This window comes from Cyprinodon variegatus, unplaced genomic scaffold (assembly GCF_000732505.1).
Source record: "Cyprinodon variegatus isolate N-32 unplaced genomic scaffold, C_variegatus-1.0 Scaffold690, whole genome shotgun sequence".
In the NCBI taxonomy this organism is placed as follows: domain Eukaryota; kingdom Metazoa; phylum Chordata; class Actinopteri; order Cyprinodontiformes; family Cyprinodontidae; genus Cyprinodon; species Cyprinodon variegatus.
In genome coordinates, this window is record NW_015151143.1 from 351062 (window position 1) to 368544 (window position 17483).

A 17483-nucleotide genomic window follows, 5' to 3' on the forward strand; every position below is an offset into this window, starting at 1 on the left:
GACTGTGGCTATTGAATTAATGCAGACAGATCAAAATAAGATGAGGTCAAATTCAAAAATTATAGAGTCACTCATCCATATTAGCTTCCCCTAAACTATAATTTAGCCTTAATGCTTGCTTGTCTTTGGATCTGTTTGTCTGTTGTCTAATAATAGCTGCATATAGTGCAGCTGAGACACAAAGCATTTGTTTTCACCTTCAGCTTTGAGAGCAGCTTTCAGATCTATGCTATAATTCAATTCAATTCAGTTTATTTATAGCGCCAATTCACAACACATGTCATCTCAAGGCACATTACGGCTCACCAGATCATACAGTCAAATTGATTTGAAGTTTTCTCTCTAGGGAAACCAGTTGATTGCATCAACAAATTGAATCGAAGGAAATCCCTCACACTAAGCATGCTTGTAGTGACAGTGGAGAGGAAAAATGCCCTTTTAACAGGAAGAAACCTCCAGCAGAACCAGGCTCAGTGTGAGCAGCAATCCGCCGAGGTCGACTGGGGTTCAAGGAGACAGAAGCAGAGATACAAAAGGCAACTGTAAAAGGCATCCAGGAAACACACAGCCAGGCAGACGAGCTCCAAGCCAGCTCTCATGTCAGAGGATGAAGAGAGCACATCCAGCCAGTCACAGTCAGAGAAACAGGACTACACTGAAAATAGAATGAAGAAAAATGATTAAAAAAATGGGGTCCCTATGTCATCCAACTATGATATTTCACCAGAGGGTGAAAGCCAACATGAAGTATTTTCATTTTCTATACTTGAATCTTTCTGACTGACTAAATAAAAATACAAAACCTAACTATGGTCACTGTGACCAGAATCATGCATGATTTAGATTTCTAATATAATCAAAGAAAAAAAAAGTAGAGAAACTTGACAATTTTTCATTGCTTAATCTTAAACAACATAGGTAGAAAATTACTAATTTACTAAAAATAATAATTTTACTGTAGCTCCAGTGGAACTATTCATAAATTTAGATTTGTAAATATTTCGTAGCATCATAGTAAATGGCGTTAAACAAAAAAAACACCTTGGTTTTGCTTTTTTTCTAAAAAAAAAAAAGCCAAAAGACTAAATGAAAATCAGAAGTTGCAATCTGTATAATAGTTTTAGAAGTGAAATATTTTTTTTCAAAGCAGTAATAACTTACATAACATCAAATAATGATAATTACTATTAGTTTGAAAATTTCTGAAGTGGCGTAGAGCCAAGCAGCTTATTTTAGAGCCAATATATAATTTCAATAAATTTAGAATGTAATTATTTTTGCCCTGCGAAAGACTGGTGACCTGTCCAGGGTTTAGCCCGGATGGATGGATGGATGGATGGATGGATGGATGGATGGATGGATGGATGGATGGATGGATGGATGGATGGATGGATGGATGGATGGATTGAATCATTTAGTTTCTACTTTCTAACTTTTTTGCTGTCTTTGTTGTTGTTGGTTTGTTAGCTAAGAGGTCTATGCTACTCTTCTTCATCTAGATGTTTCTACTGAGTGAAATCTCTGTTAGCAAAGATAAACCCACATTTGTTATCAATTAGCAGAAAATTTTTTGGATCTAATCAAATCTAACATTTAAACAGTTTTTCAAAAATAGATTTGCAGTTTCCTCTATTGTAGGGGAGTCTTAAAGCTGCCCTTTTATATAATAATGTGACACTATTGTGTGTTTAAAAGAACTAGGTTTGAAATAATAAAACATCAATGTAAACATTGGGAGGGAAAAAAAGAGAAACACAATAATTAAAGCGATAGAATAAAAACTTAACTCTATATTGGCCATGGATGTCCAACCTCAGCTAAAAGTGGATAGGCCTGAAAGTACAGGAGAAAAAATGTTAAAAAGAGTTTTACGAGTTATATTTTTGTTTGCTGTTTTAGATTTAGCTGTGAAAAATTCGCACAGATTGAACGTTTTCCTATAACAGAACATAGGGCAGTTTCAAACCAAAAATATAATTAAAAACACAATAACACATTATTTCTCCATTACTCAACTCACATGAAATAAATCTTACAAACAGCATTCTTAGAAAACACCAGTGTGCACATGTGACCAAAATATTGAAATTGTTCATTTATCTGTAGATGAGGTTAATAATTACCGATGCATTTCTTGCTCCGAACCCCTGTGAACCCAGTAAATTTCCAAAGCAGTCCAGTGTGTGAACAGCCTCAGCTGGAGAAGAAAAAGGGGTAGAAAAAACACTGGGGGAAAAAATCTGCTTGGTAAAAGAAAGAAAATGTAAAACTGTTACATATTTGATTTTTGCAAATGTTGCATGCATTTAATAGATCCTCATCAGGATCTCTCAGTAGAAATTGATTCAACAGTTAAAAGACACATAAAGGTATCACTGATATTCTAGCTGATAACTCAGATCATGTTGCTTGCTTGTTTTATCTTCCCTTGTTATCAAAAAATAAACTAAAAGGGAACTGCTTTGTCATTATGACATAAAAACTTCAGTAAAATAGGAAGGAGGTTTCTAAACTTATCCAAAAAAGACTACAGCTAAATTAAAGCAGAGAAGAGTCTTTTTTTTGACGACTACTGATGTTTAAAAAACGTGTAACTGGCTAGCAAGTCTGACTTAAGCATTAGAACTATTACTAAACTAGCAATTAACTTGTCCTACACAGGAGCCTAAGCAACTGCAAGTCTTATAACCAACCAAACCAAAAAACGTTTTAAGAAAATTTCATAAATAAATAGACAAATAATAATAATAATAAAAAAAAATCCTGCTATAAGGCTCCAGAAAAGTATGTCCATGTACTGTAAATGTATGCACTGAACCCAGGTTCAGTCTGCTTAAATTACTGCATCAAGATGATGTAGAATTTAGATATTTGTTAATATTTCCTTGTTAACTATTCTCCTTGGATTCTATCTGATGTAGATCAGCTGAGTCTGCAGCTAAGACAAACCAGGGACAACATAGTCCTCAAATCAGGTACTGGTGCTTTTGGCTGTGTGAGATAAAACCAAGGTTTTTATTGGAAAATGAGAGAAGCTCCTTTATAAACATTATAAGCAGAGGGAAGGACAAAGTGCTCTAAAATGATCTGTTAGCAAATGTACTGATTTTGTACTTGATAAAACACAGTCTCTAATTAACACCCATAGATGAGTTTGCTCCCCATATCATTACTGAGTGTGATGATCCCGGCCAGCTTGGATTCTAGACCTCTAAAACGGTCTCCAATCTCCAATACAGTTGCAAAATAAATTGATGTGGTTTGGCTTTATGCAAGGATTGCAAATGTTGTAGTTCATATCCTGGCTATGTCTGTTTGTTGACTCTTGAACAATTGACAACAGAAACAGTCAATGACTTAAGAATCTCCCCCAAAAAAACGATTGGGCCATTTTTAGCTCCTTCCTTCCAAAAGGTTTTGGGTTTTTTGTTTCTGCTCTTCTTTGGGCAAGACATTTTTCACCCACCATTTTTTACTTCACTCAACTTCCTTTAACCCGGGCATACACTGCTTGAATTTTCAATCTTTGCACGCTGCTACAGCTCACACTGTACGACTAAACCGCAGGCTCACGATGCATGTTCACCATGAGGCTCTAATGCGATCTACCTGCTCACACTGTACGTCTAAAAACCACGTCGGACTCAGCTCCGCAGTAAGATGGCGCTACTCGGACTTGTCTATCCAGAAGCCAAACGAGTAGAAGAGGAATGTGAAGCTCACTAAAGTGAAACGTGCTGCCTTGGCAATTTGTGCAATTTTGTGCTGAAAACCCTAAAAAGAAAAGGCGACGACATATTTGGACAAAGAAATGGCTGTGCAAACTTGGCTACTATGGTCTGTCAATTTTACAGAAAGAACTCAATTTCACTCACACCCCCGCCAAGCTGCTGTGTTTACATCTGAGATAAAGAAGAAGAAGAATCCTTGTTTGCACATACCCACTGAGAGATTTGCCCACGACGCTCGACTGAAAATCATTAGTTTGCGAGAAAATCAAACCTAATGATTCCTGATTGGGAGCTGGTCATGAGAGACTGATAGCCCCTCGTTACCCCCAGTACACTACGAGACGCACAATCAGGCTGACAGTCAGCCCGATCGAAAAATTATGGTGCGGCTGAAAAGTCGGCCCGAATAGGGCAACAAAATCGCACACTGTAAGCCCAAACTTACCACTGACTTTGTAGCAAATGACACGCCCCCTTTTTAATTTCAGCATTTTCCATTTGTAAATACAATTATTTGTCCTTGTGACTTTATAACCAAGTCCATTCTCCCTTCCTGGGCAGCAATTGGTTTAACATACTAAATGGCCACCTTGCGTAATGATTGCAGTGAAAGTGGCTGCTTTAAAATATGAATGTGTGGACATGTTATATCTATGTTTTAAAACATAAATGAGAAATACCCGGTTATTGTATCCAACAGCAATAGATCTTTCCTAGACATGGATATACTTTAGTATATTCTGCTGTAAAATTTGTCTTATCGGGCTACCTTGAGTTACCTTGAGAATCCGCTTAAGTACCTCTTTTTGATATCCATCATCGCTAACACATTGTACGTAACGGTTATGGTTTTAATCTACGCTGTGGATTACCCATAATTACAAGTCGTAGTGTAAAAAATAAAATATTCAAATACATCGTTATTTTAAGATCTTTATTGCGGTTTGAAACATATTATATGAGTGTATTTTTACCAACCGTCCAATGAACTATACACAGTTATTAACATGGTAATTAAAAGTACCACTGTCTGCTTTGCTATCGGTGTCGCGTTTAAACAGCTCACCATCATGGTGAAACCTGCCCTGTGTTGGGGTGTAAATAAGGTCCAGTCAGTCATCTTAGTATCAGGTGGGTTTTAGTGGATTTTTTTTGCACCATTACATTTGCAAACAGACGTCCTAGTCCACAATTGCATAGGGGGCCCTCCAGGTGTCAGTGGCGGGGCACCTAAGAGGCTGGGGGGCCCTAAGCAACTGCAGTCTCTGCTTACCGATATATATAGTTACGCCATTGATTGTATCTATTATCATTATAGCACCTAAGCAAATCCTCATTTTTTTCCTGGTTCACCATCATGGCTTTCTTAAACCCTTTCAATTTTTTGTCTGTAATTGAAGTTTTGTTTTAAACAAAAGTTATCTTTTCTTTGTGATGATAAGGTATGTGGATGGCGAAAATGAGCTATTGATGTGCTTTAATCTAACAAAAACCCCATTCCAGAGTGGATGAACTGGTGTTTTACTGTCATTTCATTGTTACTTGTAGTTTGTTACTAGAAAGGACAAAAAACAAGAAAACCAAAAAAAAGTCTAAAAAAAAAAAATTATTTTCAGTCTCTAAAACAAGGGTTGAACTTGAAAGTTGAGCATTTAAAGGAACCATTCATTCACTCTCAACCCTCCACTTGTGAGAAGTCATGCAACCACCCGTGAAACTCAAAACCGTGGAATGGAAGGAAATAGAGGCGGTGCGTCTCCGCCCTGATTAAAATGAAAAAAAAAAAAAGCTCTCCAAGAAGAGGAATGCGCTGTAGTTTGATTACCTCGCTACCAAGGAGCCCGCAGCCTCTCTGCTTGTTGTGACCCAGGAGTTAAAGGCATCCTTATGAAAGACAAAACGGCCGCTTTGACCTGTAAGTATAGAAAGCAGAAACTTGGAGAAATCACCTCTAAACATTCCGCAGCCTCTATATTTTCTATTTTAACCCCTTCTCACTCTCCGATAAAGTATTTATCAGCTGCCACTCCACTTTCTGCACCTTGAATTTGAGAGTAAAAGTTCAGGGAGTCATAAAATGATTTATGATGCTGTTATCTATGGAAACTCCTCGCTGATAGGGAGTCCCGTAGCTATAAGAGCTCCAGCAGCCTCACAGCTCTGTCTGGCGACTTGTTGAACTCTGGAGCTGCAGCAGGAATATGAAAACTCCATCAGAGCTTAAAGGTTTGTTTGCGTTTTAATGTTGGACCCTTATACTCCACGTTAGTAGGCATAGTCAGGACTAAGTTTATTACAACTGTTCGTTATTGTTATGTAAAGCTGAGAAGCGCGGTGTTGGTGCGTCCTCTGCGTCTTTATCCATTTTACGCACAGTCAGTGGTATGTTCTGTGGGAATGAGTTTGCCTTTCACAGGTTGTATCCTCTTACATACATTCCATTTATATATCCACAGAGGGGTGTAAGATAAACTTGTATCAGGTGCTTTATATAACTGTTATTTACTTGATGCAAAGCTGCGTTTTCCCATTTTATTCATATTCTAATCGGACGCTTTAAGAACTGTGGATCTTTTCTGAGAGGACTCTGTTGCGGATTGTTTCCTCCTGCTTTTTGGACTAGAGGTGTTCAGCAGTTTCTCACTCTGTACTTTTCCACTTACAGCGGCCTTTCTTGGCATGTAGCCTCCCCTCCTTCCCCCTTTTGTGGCTCTGCGTCACTCCCTAGCTTTAAAGAGCCAGCCTAGAAAACCTATGAGATATTTCTTCTAGTATTACAGTCAAACATGTATTAATCTATTTTCTCAGCCTGTTTCTATAGCGGAAAGGTAACAGAAAGAAAACAAACCAATGTTTAAAATGTTGCAAAAAACAAAGTCTCTCAGAGACTTTAAGTTATTGGAGTTTTATTTTTTTTACTTTTAGTAGAGTAGTTGCAAAATCAGGGTAGTCATGGAATTGCACAAACATATGTGCAAGCAGAAATGTTCCAGTGAGCTGAGGACGTTTTTTTCATTAAACTTCTCTGACGCAAACGAGGCGTTTGGAGCGCAGCTGCCCTCTATTGGCCTAACTGGGATCGATCACCTCTCTATATTTACCAAAGCGGAATGTTTCCATAGAGTCGCCCCCCTTTAGGAGGCGTTGCCAGCTCCTCCCTCTTTAGGACTCTTTATAAAAAGAGCTGGAAGTGTTGAATGTCAAATTGGATTCGTCTTTTAAGCAGGGTGGTACGGATCCTGAACTCAACATGACGATCAAAACAGAAACAGAGAAGCCTGCTCTTACTTATTCAAAGACTAGGGGCCTTGTGGAATTAGTCACTGGTATGGATTTGATTTGACGTGATGAAATGTTTCATTCCCTCAGCTGTCTTATTCTTGGAGCCTTTTTTAAATGTATTTTCTTTCTTTTTATTGTTGTTTTGCAGCTTTTATGAAACAGAGGAGGATGGGTCTAAATGACTTTATTCAGAAGCTGTCCACAAACTCCTACGCCTGCAAGCAGTGAGTACTTTCTGACTCATATTATTGTTCTTCCTCCACCACAGGACACATTGTTTGGGAAACCCAAAGCTATAAAAGCAAGACTTTTTTTTTCCCTGCTGGGGACTTTCTAAAACTAACTTTATTTTGAAATCAGCTGATGTTGTTTCATTTCATACAGCTTAATACTTTTTTTTTCTTCCAGTCCTGAGGTGCAGTCTATCCTGAATTTGACTCCTCCACAGGATCCTGAGCTCATGAATTCAAACCCCTCTCCTCCTGTGAGTACACTTAGCAAATCTTAGCCTTTTTCTTTCCAGGGCTGCTTATACATATTCTCTGCTTAACCCATTCTGATACTTAACTTCCCTCTTTTTTGGATCTGCACCCTGACAGCCCAGTCCATCCCAGCAGATCAACCTTGGGCCATCATCTAACCCCTCAGCTAAGCCAAGTGACTTCCACTTCCTGAAAGTTATTGGAAAGGGCAGCTTTGGCAAGGTGCTTCTCGCCCGTCACCGCACAGATGACCAGTTTTACGCAGTCAAGGTGTTACAGAAGAAGGCTATTCTCAAAAAGAAGGAGGTATGTGACGAAATGCCTGTATCTAGAAATACACACACATAAACAGACCAGTACGTCACGAGGCGTGTTTATGGTAAACCAGTCTAACCCTGCTGTGTTCTTTTTTTTTTTTTTGGTTTCAGGAGAAACACATCATGTCAGAGAGGAATGTACTGCTAAAGAATGTCAAACATCCATTTTTAGTGGGTCTGCATTTTTCCTTCCAAACTGCAGACAAACTCTACTTCGTCTTGGACTACATCAACGGAGGAGAGGTGAGGTGTTTTGTTTAACTGTACCCTGAACTTAAAACTGGAAAGAGAGATGATTGAGAAGAAAAATACAACACAAAATAATCTGTTATAGTTTTAACTACAAAAATATGTCTATGTGCATTTTACTTGCGATTCATTATTGAATTATTTCGAAGTATAGTTAAAAAGCTAACAGCTTAAAGGCCAGTTAAATACTTGTCAATATTTCAAATGCTCTTATTCAGCTGCATTTCTTATGCTAATAATTTAGTTTAAAAACATCAACCCCTCAAAAAAAAAAAAAAAAAAAAAAAAAAAAAAAAAAAAAAAAAAGCTTGTGTTTAAATCATAAAAAATATTGAAATAATAGCCTTTGTTAACTTTTCCACAATGGCCAAGGTTAAATATTCCCATTCATTAGGAACCCAGCTCAGTAGCAGGCTTGGCATTTGTCTTAGCAATATAATAAGATTAAAACCTGGACACAGACGTAAGTTCTTACTTGAAAAGAAGCATTTTACTAAAATGTTTTTTTTTTTTTTTACTCTTAATACCACGTTTAAACATATTAGCTATATGGAACATTGCTGAAATCTAAAAAGGACTAAAAAAAATGGCTAATACTTGACTGAAATAACTTCTAAAGTTAGTTATAGTTAACGATAAAATAATTAAGGAGCTAAAGGAAGGACAGGGTGCTTTTGGTGTCTGCCTGGGTGCAGATAATATAAAATGCATCAGAGCTTATAGATCACGATGAAACAAGCTAGCATTTTAGAGGTGAATGCTTTTAGAGAATGAGTCAATGATTTTCTCCCAGCTTAGACGGAGGGGAAATCCTGTCTTGAGAGGCAGATTATTAGTTTTTTTTACTGGGGGAGAAATCACCGTTTAGGAAACCATGGGGTGGGCTTGGACGGCAGGGGAGCGACTGAGCTCCAAAATTAGCAGCGCAGCAGAGTCTCTTATGTGTCTAATCGAGCTAATTTCCTGCTATTGTTGCACGAGCAAAGACAGTGCTGATTAAATATGAACCTCATCAGGAAGTGGAGCACATTTACTTTTTTATTTCTCCTTTCTTCTCCTCCATCCTGTTCCTCTCTCTTTCTCTCCACCTTTGGCTCTCGTTTCATCTGTCTTCTCTTGTCAAACTTTTTTAAGCGAGTCGCCTTCCTGCCTTTTTATTTCCTCCCATCCGGTTTCCCCTCTTAGCTCTGTCTTTTTAATATTGTTTTTTCTTTCATACTAATTTCCTGCCCCAAACCCCCCTTTATATATAGTTTACAATTTCAGGAAAGAAAATATTTAATATATAATCTTTTTCTTTTTTGTTTTCTTTTATTGCAGCTGTTCTACCACCTCCAAAGAGAGCGCTGCTTCCTGGAGCCCAGAGCCAGGTTTTACGCTGCAGAGATCGCCAGCGCACTGGGGTACCTGCACTCCCTCAACATCGTCTACAGAGACCTAAAGCCAGAGAACATCCTGCTGGACTCACAGGGCCACATAATCCTCACAGATTTTGGCCTCTGCAAGGAGAATATCGAACCCAATGGGACTACGTCGACGTTCTGTGGTACGCCAGAGGTAAGGAGACAGTGTTTCGTTATTTGTGATTATTTTCCCACTTTATCCAAAATTTTAAGTTTAATGAATTTTTTTCCCCATCCTTTATAGTATTTGGCTCCTGAGGTGCTACACAAGCAACCATACGACAGGACAGTAGACTGGTGGTGCTTGGGAGCTGTTCTATATGAAATGCTGTATGGCCTGGTATGTAGCACATAATAATTAACATAAAAAGTCTAAACCTACTCCTTTAAGAAATAAATTCATGATGCATTAAGCAAAACTCCTCGGTGTTGAAAATGTCCATCTTTTTATCTCCGCAGCCTCCGTTCTACAGCCGAAACACAGCAGAAATGTACGACAACATCCTAAACAAGCCTCTTCAACTGAAACCCAACATCTCCAATTCAGCCAGACAGCTTTTGGAGGGGCTGCTACAAAAAGACCGCACCAAGAGACTGGGCTGCACAGAGGACTTTGTGAGTGTTTATCTGTTTGTTTTGCTGTCTTATGTGCTGATGCATGCTGATTGTCAATGTTGAACTAATCTTTTGTGTGCATTTTCCTCAGATTGAAATCAAGAAACACATGTTTTTCTCTCCTATCAACTGGGATGACCTCAACGCCAAGAAGATAACGCCTCCCTTTAACCCTAATGTGGTAAGGTTCTTAAAATTCTTAAACATCTGTTCAGCAGACATTTTTTGGCATAGATCCACTACTGGAATCAACTGTTCATATGTTTTTAAAGTTCTTTAAATTTAATAACAGAGGAAGTTTCAGGTCAGATTTTATTTTCTGGTGTTATAAAGTACAGTAACACAGTGTTGTCTCTGAGAAATTGCTCCTTGCACATAAAACAATTGTAATTTGATTTTAGAAAATGCAGAAAGTTAAGCTGTGAAGCTAAAGGAGCCCAGCCTGTCGTACTTATTCAAGTTATAGTAAAATTGGCAGGTCGAAAGCTTTTCTGACAAGCTGTTCCTAAATGAATTAATTTTGTGGCAATACCTTGAAGCCATCATTGTTAACTGACCCATGCATAGTCACCTTATTTACTCCCTTATTTGTGCTTGCATAACAAGATTAAAACCATGCAACATCTGCTCTGTGATCTTGAGCATGTCCAATTAAGGCGAGGTGCTGGAAAGCAACACTAATCCCCTCTGTTTCTCTCTCTCTCCTGCAGACGGGACCTAATGACCTGCGGCACTTTGATCCAGAGTTCACGGATGAGCCGGTTCCCAACTCTATCGGCTGCTCCCCAGACTGCGCCCTCTCCACTGCCAGCATAAAAGAGGCAGCTGAGGCCTTTGTGGGCTTTTCTTATGCCCCTTCCATGGACTCCTACCTATAGGATTCAAATGGAATCCAGTACGGACACTAGTTTTCACTCACTGGACGTAGATTCACTGTGCCATGTTGTGGACTTGACTTGCATCTTGACCTCCACCTATTGTTTCCCATCAGATTGATGGTTTACTCCCAAACCAAGCCCCGTGATGCACTTCAGCAGCATGATGACTTATCATATTCGCTCTAAAACTTGAGTGTTTTCTTTTTTTAAACACTTGCACAGAGGGGATATCTGCTGTAATTAACTGGTTGGGATTAGTTTTCTCCTCCATTCCTGAATCCCCTTTTAGTCTTAAATTCCCATCACAAACCGGTTGGTGGAGGATTTTTGCACATAGCTCAGGCAGCTTAACGGCTTCCTATATGTCCCAACTGACAAGCACACAAACAAAATGTCCACTCTTTTTTTTTAAAAAAAGGAATAACAACAAGCAAAATAATAAAAACCAAACCTGGAATAGGTTTTCATTCCATGGAGTGAAACATCTTCCCTCCAATTACCCAGGGGGAGCTACTTTATCTAGCCTTGCCAGAGATGTTATACATTTTTGGTACTTTTTTTTTTTTTCATTAAAAAGGGAGTCAGAAGAAGCTGAATGTTACAGAGAAGGAGTTTAATTTCTCTTGGAGGTGTTTTTTTCTTTCTTTCTTACCTCTCCATCAGATTCCAAATCATTTGGGGTTGTTTTTTTTCTTTGTGGACATTGCAGTTTCGTAGACCTAAATCAGGTGAACTGGGATGATTTATCATCATTTACTGAATATTGTATATTTTTTCTGTAAGCATTAAAGTGTAGCACTAAGTTCAAACTTAGCGGGACTCAAACGATGCATCATACCTTCATTTGCACATTACCACTGATGGAGAGGCTGAAAGACTGCACTACTGCTGGGTTCAGAATGAACGGCATGAGTCGAGAAGTATTCCTGTACTTTTAGCTTGCCATCCTCCCTCATTAGTCTTCCAAATTGCCTCACACTGATGTAACAAAAGCCTGCAGACAGGCTCATAAACATTTAAAAAGGAACATTCCACTTTAATATTGCTGTTATGCATTTTTGACGGTATTTAAGTTTCTTGTATATTTGAAGTCATGTGTACTAGTTTTAATGTATATGGAACAAAAAAGTGACTAAAGGTATGCTATAATATGTATATGTAACTATTCATGTTTAATGTACTGTAAATTGTAAAATTGTTTATGTGACCATGTTTGGTTTGGAATAAAAGTTTAACTTTATTACACATAAACTGGTTTCTAGATTGATTAAAAAATGTTATCTGAATGCTGGTGGTGAATTTCCACTAAATCGCCAATCTAAGTGTTTAATTAAAGTTACTGAGTAAACTAAGGTATGTAAGGAATGAGGAGTAAAGGGTATTTGCTTTTTTTGCTTTTTTTAGGAGTTACTTAAGCTTCTGCCTGATGTCCCAGATTACAGTGGACTTTGTCCCCCTTTATACGGCAGCAGCCTTATGCAACAATAAGAGTCCCGTGTAAATCCTTGGAGCGTCAAGTTCACCCTGCTGAGCACAAGGCGTTTGCTGTCCATGAAGGAGAACAAACTCTCTGCATATTTGACTTTAGAGGTCAAAGCGCAAGTGTTGAGCTTAAATGTCCCCCTGTTAGACCTCAGAGCTCACGAACCTGCTTATTCCTGCCTGTTTGTTGGAGCTCCTGATTGGGTAAAAGGCCAGAGCACTCCCTGAATATAGGTAACTAGTTCACAGTGTCATGTCTGTGTCATTGTTTGGTAATAAACCCCTCAGAGATTTCAGTTAGGTTGGAGTTCTACACAACATATTCAAAGTCAGTTGAAATAACTATGTAGATCATAATTTAAAGTGCCCTTAAAGGGTATTCATGTCCTGTTAACTTATTTCTTCACATAAGAACCGCAAACGTCGAGTTAACTTTACTGGGTTTTCAGATGATAAACTGACACATAGAAGAACAAAACTGTGAAGAGAAATTTTGAAAATGCATTTGTAATCAGCTCCCCTGAGTCTCTTGAACCAACTTTCGTTTTAATTACAGATGTACTCCGTGTCAGTACCAGTTTATTTAGTCTATTTAAAATAAAACGGGTCTAGACCAGTCAGTTTAAACAAACACTGTCTGGACACTAAAGGTTTTGGTCTCATCCCACCAGAATAAAAATTTCCACAGGGTTGCTTTAACCCCTATATGAATTGTGGACAACTTTAAGCAGAACCCCCCTTACTTTCTTCTAAAGGTGTTTCTGAAGGGCACAGTGATTGGTTTTCTAGTAAACAGATTCTCTCACTGCCTTCTTTTTTAAATTATGGCTCTCCTTTCATGGCTTGTTAGTAGTGGATATGGTTTAAAAAATTCACCCAGCTCCTCCATGTCTTCCCTGACCTTTGAGACACATTTCTTGCCTCATGTGATAAATTTTAATCACTAATGATCACATTCATGTTTTAACAGTGTATTAAATGGACCCTGTCTACTTATTTGTGTTGCGCTGGATTTATTTTGAAAAAGACGTAATATCTTTATATTCATTCCTAAAGCAAAATAACTTTTAATTTCTACTTCAATATTATGCTCTATTTTTTGTTGGTCTGCTATTAGAACAAAGGAAATTACCCATAACTTCATGTTTGTATCAAAAATAAAGCTGAGGGGTTTAAATAAATGGAATTTGAATGAATGAATGAATGAATGAAATATATTTCAGAAAATTAACAAATAATAAAAAATAACAATCGATAAATCAATGTCAGGAAATCTAAAATAATATGTTAAATAAATTACATTTTCAGTTCCAAATGCATTTAATTCGTTTGAACCTATACAGAAGCTAATTAAATAAACAAAATCTCCCACTTAATAAACTTGCCAGTATATGTAGCCTGAGATCTAACATTGATTAGTGATCTGTTTATGATTATTGGTTAATGCATATTGTCTGAAAACGGATATGAAGATTAAAACTTATTTGATATATCTCTTCTTCCTCTAATTGCATTTAAAGTAACTTAATTAACCTTACTATTTAACTATAATATACTAAGAATACATTTGCAAGGCAGCAAATGACATAAGGGATAAACACCCCCAGGTTCCTTAAGTCCATATGTATAAGAAGAAATAGAAGAAAAACAGCACAGCAGACACTTTTTTCACTATTGTTTTAATTTAATTAAGGTTTTATTACATCTTTTTAAGATGCATCAGCGACACTCTTGTAATACAGCCTGTGATATACTGCCCTCTGCTGGATAAGATAAAAATGAGCCACATAAACCTTCAGAAAATTCTCCAGAAGAGACTGAACTTGAATATGGATCTAAGCAGTAGTTTGTTTCATGAAACCCTGCTTATGTCTAGATTAATAGCAAGACATTTTAGAGGTGCTTAAAAAAACTACACTGCAGATTTATACCTACCTATTGTGGTAGCTGTATGGCCCCAAAATGACCTCCTAAAGTAAGTTGTTATTAATTGTGATAGTTAAGTCCTTACAAGAAGCTAATTAGGCATTCCTTTTTTTTTTTTTTTTGACAGGATTAAAAACAATGTTATAACACTATTTTATAGCCAGATCCAAGATTTTTAGGGATAACATCAAAATGCTGGAAGTCAAGATAACTTCCTTGAATCAGTTTCGGATTCAGTTTAGTCAATTAAAAACTCAAGGATATGGTTAGTGAAAACAAATCTGAAGTTTTGGCGGAATATTACAAACACTATAGGTAACTATAATGAACTGGAGAAAAACAGGTAGAGAGCAAGGGTCAAAATGCTGCAGGCAAGGTGGCAGATGGGTGGAAAGTTACAACCCTGGAAAATTTGCTGAGTTAATTGTAGTCAACTCAAGCTGAGCTCAGCGCAATAAAGTGAACTCAAAATAATAAAGAGATTATAGAACAGGAAGGTACTCCTTAGAAGTTTAGGAGCAAACCAGGTTTACTCTAATTAATCATACTGATAAACACAACTCATGATGACGGTTTGTTGATCCAGAGCTTTGCTAATGTCCTCCATCCTGCTTTACAATTGTTCAAAACTTTTTCATTGGGACTGTGACTGTAAATATGGGTGAATTTAGCCTGAATTTAGCCCATTCCTGGCATGGATGCTGCACCGCTCTCCTGGTTTTCCCATTTTGAGCAATAGTTTACTGATATGGGCATAAAGCCATTTGAAAAACAGGAAGCCACTCACTAAACATGTCTCAATTTCAAAGTAGTTAAGGTATATCTATTATCTTTAAATGTTAGAGTTTCAATTGATAAAAAGGCTTTTCCTGAAAAACAACACACATTTCCCAAAATATTGTATACTGTTTCATTAAAATAGGATACATTTAAAAATTGCACTTTTTGACAAAATTAGAATATCCCAGTTAAAATTTGCACACATTGATTAAAATTAGCACACAAGAGTAGTTTGTTCAAATGAGAAAAAAAAGTGTGCAGTGTGCAACAATTTTAGGAGCAGTGTCATGTGTTAATGTGTCGAATCTTTTGACGACAGAATGCTGTTTTTACAGAAATGTGTGCAGTCAGTTGGAGAATGCATGTAGACAATGGGAATTTATGCATATGAGACAAAATTCCATTATGATAAGAAAAATGGCTTTGGCATTGTCTTTTTTTCCCCCCGACTGAAGAAATATTCATAAACTTAAGTTATATTCATGAATAAAAACTTATTGCTTATTATTTTATTTTTTTTTTTTTTTTTTTACAAATTCACCTGGAATGCAGTTGTCACACCTAAACACTTTATAGGGCAAGTTACTGTTTTTGAGCACTTGCATACCCTTACAAATGGAGTCAATCCGTCCCTCAGTGAAGTCTAGAAGCACAAGATCTATATCCAGCCATTTAGCTAAAATGCTGCTACATGGCTGTACATCTTATTTTGGCATTAGAACAATTAGATGAGTCATTGAATGATTTATTACCTACTGTAAATTAAGTAGAAAAAAAAGTTAACAAGTCAAGAAAAAAAAGGTGGAATAAAAGAAGAAATCTACATTATGAAAAAAACTGACAACATTTGAGATTTCAGCAAACAAAAAAGTGGAAGAACAGTGGATGAACTAGACAACATTCAAGACAAAAGACAGCAACAAAAATGAAGAACTAGATAAAACCAGATGGGACAAAGGTGAAATAGAGAAATGGCTCCCAAGCAAAGGTTTTATGTTATGTTATATTGAATGTGAAGTGTTTCTGTACATTGTGTATGTAAACAACTGTGAAAAATACTAATAAACACTTTAACATTAAAAAAAAAGTTAATAACCCCAGTTAACAATTATATTTAGGTTTTATAAATTAAAAAAATTAAGTGCCAGTATCAGCATTAATACCTCTAAGGTTATGTTGTGCCAAAAAAAAAAAAAAAAAATGTGTTTCTTTCACTCTCAGGGTGTTTTTCATGAATTTCTTATAGAAGCACTTTTGTTATTTTTCTTAATAGATTCAGGCAAGTTGACGTTTCTTGTTTTTACATTGACATTCATTTTTGCCATCAAAATATCCATATTTTTTTAAGCTTTTGTCATGGATTCCAATAACACTATTGGCTTGAAATTTTATTAAGTATTTCACTGAGTGCCCTATAAAGGGTTTAAACTAATTTCAAAAGTAAAACAGTAACACAAAAATAAATAACAGGAATGGAATCCACAGTTCCAGGCAAACTTGCTGCAAAGAAATTGTAAAAAAAAGGATGTATAAAGGGGTCCTTATGTTTAAGCCTTGTTTTTCATACACATTCAAGAAAAATTACAGAACTTCTACTTAGATGTGCTTTAAATAGAGGATCCCAACAATGTCATTTCTGAATATTCAGACCTAGTAATAAGTAGTTATAAAAATAAATTGATGTTTTTGGCTATGTCAATGATAATAACCTCTGCACACTGCAAATAAAAGAAAATAAAAGGCAAAAACAATCAAGAATACTAAATAATTTCAGTAGGTCTGTTGTATCCACAATGCCTTTTAACTATTAGAATTAGATTTAGAAATGTTACTCTCTTCAAATATTTGTATTATTATTTTATCATACTATATAATATTTTATTATTATTACATTATCCAAGTTTTTAACAGGGAAATTCCTCATTCCCTTCAAAGAAAGATGATTAATCTCCTCACACACGTTATACCATCAAAGAGGAGGTAAGTCTGCCCTCTCACAGTCCCTTACAGCCCAAAGAGACTCCAAATCTAGTTGGGGTCCAACTGAACATTAAAAATAAAATCGTAAAATAACAAATACATATAAGATTCTTTAATAGAACATCCACTATCTTGGTCCAAAAAGTCATGTTAAAGATGATAAAAAAAAGAATCTTGTTTACAATCAAACAGGAATAATTTGATTATTTCTATTTGTGGTTTTGTTAGTTACTGCATAGGAAAAATCCATCCACAAGGTGTCCCTATTCTACTTTCCTTAGACAGATCTGGACACAAGACCCCTTGAGCTGGTTTGCAACACAGCAGATATGTAGCATTAAGTTTGATCTTATAGCAG

The 17483-nt window shown here is 36.7% G+C and overlaps 1 protein-coding gene across 3 annotated transcripts in view; it reads left to right on the top strand.

The window, feature by feature from the left end:
- Window positions 1-11363, top strand: part of sgk1 (serum/glucocorticoid regulated kinase 1) — a 40419-nt gene extending 29056 nt beyond the window's left edge. Inside the window, exons 1-10 of one of the 3 annotated variants that reach the window (XM_015394510.1) lie at window positions 5513-5646; window positions 7162-7237; window positions 7422-7497; window positions 7613-7801; window positions 7924-8055; window positions 9382-9618; window positions 9709-9804; window positions 9924-10079; window positions 10171-10260; window positions 10790-11363. In XM_015394510.1, the coding sequence (XP_015249996.1) occupies window positions 5619-5646; window positions 7162-7237; window positions 7422-7497; window positions 7613-7801; window positions 7924-8055; window positions 9382-9618; window positions 9709-9804; window positions 9924-10079; window positions 10171-10260; window positions 10790-10957 (1248 nt within the window). In that variant the 5' untranslated portion in view covers window positions 5513-5618 and the 3' untranslated portion in view covers window positions 10958-11363. Of the gene's footprint in view, window positions 1-5512; window positions 5647-6904; window positions 7058-7161; window positions 7238-7421; window positions 7498-7612; window positions 7802-7923; window positions 8056-9381; window positions 9619-9708; window positions 9805-9923; window positions 10080-10170; window positions 10261-10789 lie in introns of those variants that run through there. The other 2 variants (XM_015394509.1, XM_015394511.1) reach the window with 2 other exon arrangements.
- The last annotated feature ends 6120 nt before the right edge of the window (window positions 11364-17483 follow it).